The sequence below is a fragment of the Elephas maximus genome, chromosome 12 (assembly GCF_024166365.1).
Source record: "Elephas maximus indicus isolate mEleMax1 chromosome 12, mEleMax1 primary haplotype, whole genome shotgun sequence".
NCBI classification, from domain to species: Eukaryota; Metazoa; Chordata; class Mammalia; order Proboscidea; family Elephantidae; genus Elephas; species Elephas maximus.
In genome coordinates, this window is record NC_064830.1 from 92,555,786 (window position 1) to 92,562,910 (window position 7,125).

A 7,125-nucleotide genomic window follows, 5' to 3' on the forward strand; every position below is an offset into this window, starting at 1 on the left:
GAGGGAGGCCCTCTGGCCAAGACAATCAGTTTGCTCAATTTCTCCGAGCCCTCTTACACACGTACACACACACATGCCTCCGCAAGTCCCGGAGAGGGCGGTGCCGAGGGGGCCCCGGCCAGCTGTGCAGACAGACTTCCAGGGCCAGAAGGTGGGTGGGGCCAAAATATGAGTTAGTCTACTTCCTGCCCACATCTGATATAAAGGGAGGCACAGCCCAAGGAGGAGCTGCGTCTGGCTCAGGAACCAGAGGCTGTTAGGGGAGCTACGCCCCACTCCAGCAGCTGGCACTCAGTCCAGACCAGGAGCGTCACAACTCTACAGCAACCACAGCACAACAGGAGCAGGACAAACCGACAGTCACAAGGCACTTTGAGAACTTCAGGTAAGAGAAAAGCAAACTTTCTGCATCTCCTATCTGGGACTTAAGCAGAGAGCTTCCCTCCCCACAGACTCCTTGGCCAAGATCCCCCATCTTTCCTCTCTTTCCTTAGAGGGTCCCTGAAGACCTGTAGCCTTGAACTGACCACTCCTTAGTGATGGTCGTAAGGGAGGGGGAAGGTGGCCAGGCCCTACCAACAACCCTATCAACCAAAATTAGTAACCTCGAACTCTCTTTGTCCCTCTCAATCACAACACTTTCTCCTTTCCCACCTCAGGAAACGGGTTTTCATACCTGCTAACGTAAAGGGGGCATTGGTGGTTGAGTGGTAGATTTCTCACCTTCTATGTACGAGCTCTGGTAGTGCAGTGGTTAAGTGTTTGGCTGCTAACCAAAGGTTGGCAGTTCGAATCCACCAGCTGCTCCTTGGAAATCCTGTGGGGCAGTTCTGCTCCGTCCTATAGAATTGCTATGAGTTGGAATCAACTTGATGGCAGTAGGTCGGCCAATGTACCTCAAGCGCAGCCACCACCTGTCTGTCAGTGGACGCTTGTGTGTTGCTATGATGCTGAACAGGTTTCAGTGGAGCTACGGATCACAACGTTGGGCATGGGGTCACCCTGAGTTGGACTCGACAACAGCTAATGATAGCAACTTGTTATACTTGTAAAAGCATTATAAGAGAATAGTTGTAAAAGTGTTATGAGAATTAAAAAGCATCATGCAAATCAAAGATGTTTTTATAATTTATCCTCTCAACCCCCTGACGTGATAAAAATCAGTCTGAGATGGAGCGGACAGGCTCAGAATACATATTTATTATCCTCTCTTAATGAACCTTGCCCTTAAATTCACCTATCATCTGCCAACAGCAGGCAATGGAAGCCTTGGTATATGGCTGGGGTACCATTTCCGCTCCACACTCTCTAAGTCTTCCAGAACTCTTCTCTCATTAAATCCTTTCCCACTTGCTCTAGGATGCAGAGGTCTCCAGCCATTGTCTGCCTCGCCTTGGGCCTGGCCCTCATCTTTGGAGAAGGGTCCCCTTCTCCTGAGTCCCAGGTAGCCCATCTGGCCACAAACTTTGGTGTGAAGGTGTTTCAGCAAGTGGTACAGGCCTCTAAGGACCGCAATGTGATTTTCTCACCCTATGGGGTATCGTCAGTACTGGCCATGCTGCAGCTGACAACAGGAGGGAACACCCAGCAACAACTCCACACAGCAATGCAATTCAAGATTGACGGTGAGAGACGGGCACTATGGGCACCAAGAGTAGCACAGGTTTCACAGGGCAGGGGTCCAGTCAACCAGAAGTGAAGGTTTTCACCAAGCTGAGAAAAGGCTGGCTCCAGCTTGGCCAAGCTAACTCATGTACTGCTGTGATACAGGGACCACCACCTCGTCCTCCAACCACACCTAGCACGGCTTGTCCCTTGACCAGTCACAGGGTGTACAGGCCAGTGGATTTGGTGTAAAACAGCTTGCCTCACCACTTATTAACTGCATGACCTTTGACAAGTTACATAACCTCTTTAAACCTCAGTTTACTCATCTACAAAATAGGGATAATAAAAGTACCTACCATATGGAGCTGCTGTAAGGAGTAAATAGAATGATGCATGTAAAATGCTTAGCATCACTATTACTCTTAGAAGAAAAAATTGGGTTCATAAGAATATCCTAACCCAAAGGAAGGACTAGAACCTGAGACTATTCAGGGAAGGAGGAAGATGCAGAAAAGGGAGTAAAGTCTGGAAGGAAATCTCCCTCCAGAGACCCCTTGGAAGCAGGAGAGACCCACGTATCTGGGCAGGGTTGGAGCCTCTCATGGGGGAAGTCAGCCTCAGCTCAATGGGATCCTAAAGTATCCTATCCTCCTTCTCTTGGCACAGAGAAAGGCATGGCTCCTGCCCTCCGTCAGCTGTACAAGGAGATCATGGGGCCATGGAACAAGGACGAGATCAGCACAGCTGATGCCATCTTTGTCCAGCGGGACCTGAAGCTGGTCCAGGGCTTCATGCCCCACTTCTTCAGGCTGTTCCGAAGCACAGTCAAGCAGGTGAACTTTACAGAGGTGGAAAAAGCGAGGTTCATCATCAATGACTGGGTGAAGACTCACACAAGAGGTGAGCCAAGGGCCTGCAGAGAAAAAGGGGATTTGGAAACAAATCCAAGTAACCTAACTTCTTCTTTTAACATTCTCTTCTCTATGGACTGAAAGCCAAGTGCTTTAAGAACCAAAGCATAATAGCTAGTATGTCTCATAATTAGGCCTTCTTATGAACCAACTCCAAGGGCATCCCTAAACAGTATTGTAGGATTTAATAAGAACAGCAATTACCACAACAAGCAAGACTACAGCTTAGAGGGCAAAGTAAGGGGTAAAATAAGGGAAGACTTAAATTTCAGAGCCTGATCCCCCAGAACCAAGAAAGTGTGGTGAATAGGAGGACTTTCTGAGACTTATAGGAGGATGGGACAGGTTGAAAGACTGATTCAGCCCCTCCCACTGGGTCCCTTCAGCATGCATCCATTTGAGGACTGGGGGCTGAAGGGAACCATCTAAGAGAATGAAAAGTATCTAGCCTCCTGATCAAGGAGCCCTGGTTGCACAATGGTGAAGCGCTCAGCTGCTAACCCAAAGGTTGGTGGTTTGAAACCACCCAGTGACTCTGCAGGAGAAAAGACCTGGCTATCTTCTCCCATAAAGATTACAGTCTGGGAAACCCTGAGGCAATTCTACTCTATTATATAGGGTCACTATGAGTTGGAATCGACTCACAGCACACAACAACAAGCCTCCTGACCACCTGGCTTTCCCACAGGCATGATCAGCAACTTACTTGGCAAAGGGGCTGTGGACCAGCTGACGCGCCTGGTACTGGTGAATGCCCTCTACTTTAATGGCCAGTGGAAGATGCCCTTCCCAGCCTCAGGTACCCACCACCGCCTCTTCCACAAGTCCGATGGCAGCACCGTCTCTGTGTCCATGATGGCTCAGACCAACAAGTTCAACTACAGTAAGTGCATGACCCCATCCCCCAAGTCCTACAACTACTGCACCTCATCTCCGGGGTCTCTTGGGGGACATCTGCCCTCTGAGGGGGGAAGATTGCAGGGAATGTTCCCCACTGAGGGAGAAGAAACTCTAGAATATGCCCCAGCTTGGACAAAGATTTCCCAAGTGGGAGACCCAAGGATAATCTGAGAAGAAAGTAGCTTCATCTAATGCAAGCTAAAGCTGAAATCCAGAAACTCCCTCAGGTCCACTTTGGACCGCTTGACCCCGGCCTCATCCAAATGTGTTTCTAGTGTGATTACTGGGGCCGAGAAATCTTGCTGGGGGTAGACTATGTGCAAGCTGAAGTTAAGGAAATGTGGATTGGCAGAAATTCCTGGCTGGGTGTGGAGGAGGAGAATGTAGGTAAAGAAAGCCAAAAAGAGGCAGACAAACCACAAGACCCTGTGAACTGTGAACTGGCAAAAGAGAGATGCGGAATGGAAATAAACACACTGACTCGGAGAGCAGTGGGGATAGGGATCCCCAAAAGCCAGAATGCAGAGTTTTGCTTCAAGAAAGAGTAGAGAGAACAAAAGAGCTGTCTTTGTGTCTCATAGGTGAGTTTTCCACCCCTGATGGTCATGACTACGACGTCCTGGAATTGCCCTACCATGGAAACACTATCAGCATGTTCATTGCTGCTCCCTATGAAAAAGAGGTGCCTCTCTCTGCCCTCACCAACATCCTGGATGCCCAGCTTATCAGCCAGTGGAAAGGAAATATGACCAGACTGCTCCGCCTCCTGATTCTACCCAAGTAAGCCAGCCCCTGCTCTCACCACACTTGCCAATGCCTTTATCCCCTCTTCTCTCCTCTTTCCTGGCTCCTGAAAGCACTACCGCATTAGGATTCCCAGAACCTTGTCATCTGCAGGGCAGGGACATGTGTGGGAGGATGATGGGAAATTGGCTAGCCTGGGTTTGATTAAGACTCCTCTCATGGGTCCCTCCTGCTGTTTCTGCTGTAGGGCAGGGGGAGCTTTTCTAGATGGTTCCCCCATACTTACCACCCTGGAATACCCAGTAAAAGCCAGCCGAAAGAAAAACCAGAAATATGATGGAGGTGGGAGGCTAAATTGATCTAAATCCATTTTCTGATGCTCCTCACTCCCTGCCTCCCCCCCCGCCCACCCCAGTCTCCTCAAGTCAACATCCAAACACTGGCAGCTAAAGGAACCATTTCCACAGATAAAACAGGCTGAATTGCAGCTCCTAGCTGGGGTTCCCAACAGCCACAAAATATTTCTGCAGGAGCAAAAGGGTGGAGAAGGCTCAGGTTGGGAAACCTCTCACTAAGCTTACCCCAAACTTCCAGATGCAGATAATGCCAGGCTTGGGGAAAGAGGGATACTTGGATGGTTAGGTTTCTCTCCCCTTCCCCCTCTAATAAAAATGGAGGTAATTAGTCATGCCCTGTTGGGAAGCAGAAAGTGCCCCAAGCCTCTCTGCTTGAATCCTCTTCAGGGTTAGCTCTCAGGAACACAATCTGCAGACCAGATTTTTGTTCAAATATTCTTCCAGGAGAATTGCCCTTGGCCCCCCAGCCAGACTGAATAAAATTATGCTGAAACTACTGCTTTATTTGAGGAAAGTAATTAGTCATAGGCTTGAGGGTGTGGGGGGAATAATGCAAGAGGAATGTTCATTAATCTTAGAAACCTCCAGCAATAAGAGACATTGCAAACGGATCTCACAAAGCAGGCCTCCCTTTTCTACTTCCCCATCTAGTGCCCATAGTGCCCGTCTGCCAGTGGGGAGGACTGGTAGGGGCTAGGGGATTCCTGTAGGAGGGCCGGATAGTGCCAGCAAGAGGGGGCCGAGCTTGAGCTGCTTCCTGCTCCCACCCTACAGATTCTCCCTGGAGAGTGAAGTGGACCTCAGGAGGCCCTTGGAGAACTTGGGGATGACCGATATCTTCAGGCCAGACCAGGCAGACTTCACAAATCTTTCAGGTAAGGGATTTTCCTTTTACTTATCTCACTCTTGGTGGACTGTGGGCCCCCTAAGAGGACAAAACAGCTTCCCTCTGAAAATTCATCACCCTTGTACCCACCTGTTTCAGATCAAGAGCATCTCTACGTATCGCAGGCACTGCAGAAAGTCAAGATTGAGGTGAATGAGAGTGGGACGGTGGCATCCTCATCCACAGGTGAGTCTGGCCCGAGTAAGGCTTCAGCCTTCGTGATAACCGGTCCCTGAACCAGGGATGAGGCAGCACAAGGCCCAGGCACTGCTCCCCTTCTCCACAAAGCCCTTTCTCCCCAGGGCAATTCTTTCTTCCCCCAGTGGTGGTTCTTGACTTAGAAAAAGGCCCCCTTTCCCTGGTGGCTTCTGAGGTCCTGTGAATGTGAAAAGCCTGATTTGTTCTCACAGTGGACAGTAAACTTAAGGAACTGCTTATCAAGAAGCCCAAAAAGGGTTCAGAGAAATGTTTACTTGTGGTTGGATAGGTGATAGAGCTCTAACAAGCGACTGAAGGAAACCAGGTTCCAGAGGACTTCCGGACACTTGCTGATCCACCCAGGGCGCCAGGGTCAATGTTCCTCTGTTCTGAATCATCACGTCTTCTTTTCCAGCTGTTGTGGCCTCGGCCCGAATGGTCCCCGAAGAGATCATCATGGACAGACCCTTCCTCTTTGTGGTTCGGCATAACCCCACAGGTAAGCCAAAACCCCACGATGCTCCACAGGACCTCCACCCATCATCCTTGTCTGGGAAGCAACCCAGACAGATGGGGATACCCACCTCTGGCCCCAGGAGGACTGCAGGCAAAGGATGCCTAGCGCCCCTTAGTTATCCATTCTGTTCCGCTTTCCTGTAGACAGTGCTGTGCAGTGAGACGGGACCCTAGTCCTACCTTAGTCAGTAAAACAGCTGTGACTCCTGACAACTCACTTATTTTCTTGGGATCTCAGTGGGAGTTTCATTGTTTCTTCCAATCTAAATTCCCATGATTGTTTTTCCATCCTCAGGAACAGTCTTATTCATGGGTCAAGTGATGGAACCCTGACGGTGGAAAAAGAAGCCCTCATCTAGGACACAACTGGAGACATATCAGAAAAGAAGAAAAAGGAAAAAAAAAAAAGAATTTTTGTTCTAATTACTCTTTCTGGAGAAAGAAAAGACATTTGCCTTAAATTTTTTTTTTTTTTTTTATAAATCTTTCAAATTTGCCTCCTAGACCTCAGCCTCTCCCAGTAGAGGCTCCTTCCCTAAGGGTGGGAAGAAGAACGTAGGGCAAAACTTCTAGTTGGAGACTCTGGAACTCTGAAGCATAACTCCTTGGAGTTCTCCCAAACAGGCTCTAACACACATAGGACCACGTGTGCAACTGCTTCTTTCCATCTTCCTGCCCACTCAGGTCTTCAGACCTGGTTCACAGCGAGACCCTGGCAGGGGAGAACCACAGGCTTACCAGAGCTTTTGTGTGCTTATAGAAACTATTTGTGTTCCAGTCACGTTGCCTTCACTCTTGCACTGTCTGCCACTGCTGAAGAGGCTGGCATCAAGCCAACAAAGATCAATGGGAAAAACACTTTCATCTCAAGGTCCATTCTGGCACTGGCAGTCCCTCCCTAGCATAAGAGGTGCTGGGGATCGGCAGAACAACTGCCCACTTAGTGCTGGTACCCACCTGGCCTGGCTGTCTCCCTCCCCAGGAACAGTGTGCATATATTACTTTG

General features: G+C 49.3%; 1 protein-coding gene across 2 annotated transcripts; it reads left to right on the forward strand.

The window, feature by feature from the left end:
- The first annotated feature begins 216 nt into the window (after positions 1-216).
- Positions 217-6,810, forward strand: SERPINE1 (serpin family E member 1). 2 transcript variants are annotated; one of them, XM_049904140.1, is made up of 9 exons: positions 217-385; positions 1,360-1,625; positions 2,275-2,508; positions 3,208-3,402; positions 4,001-4,199; positions 5,294-5,394; positions 5,505-5,591; positions 6,019-6,102; positions 6,415-6,810. In XM_049904140.1, the coding sequence occupies exons 2-9, from the start codon at positions 1,361-1,363 to the stop codon at positions 6,450-6,452; spliced, it is 1,203 nt and encodes a 400-aa protein (XP_049760097.1). In that variant the 5' UTR covers positions 217-385; position 1,360; the 3' UTR covers positions 6,453-6,810. The 2 variants fall into 2 exon arrangements, with proteins under 2 accessions (XP_049760097.1, XP_049760098.1); XM_049904141.1 differs by lacking the exons at positions 6,019-6,102; positions 6,415-6,810 and adding an exon at positions 5,893-6,012.
- The last annotated feature ends 315 nt before the right edge of the window (positions 6,811-7,125 follow it).

What these genes read in the sequence shown, in the direction of transcription:
- SERPINE1 (XM_049904140.1), top strand. Translation starts at nt 1,361, where the DNA reads ATGCAGAGGTCTCCAGCCATTGTCTGCCTCGCCTTGGGCCTGGCCCTC. An exon ending in AATGCAATTCAAGATTGACG is followed by an intron (nt 1,626 to 2,274) that starts GTGAGAGACGGG and finishes CTCTTGGCACAG; the next exon opens with AGAAAGGCATGGCTCCTGCC. An exon ending in GGTGGCATCCTCATCCACAG is followed by an intron (nt 5,592 to 6,018) that starts GTGAGTCTGGCC and finishes CTTCTTTTCCAG; the next exon opens with CTGTTGTGGCCTCGGCCCGA.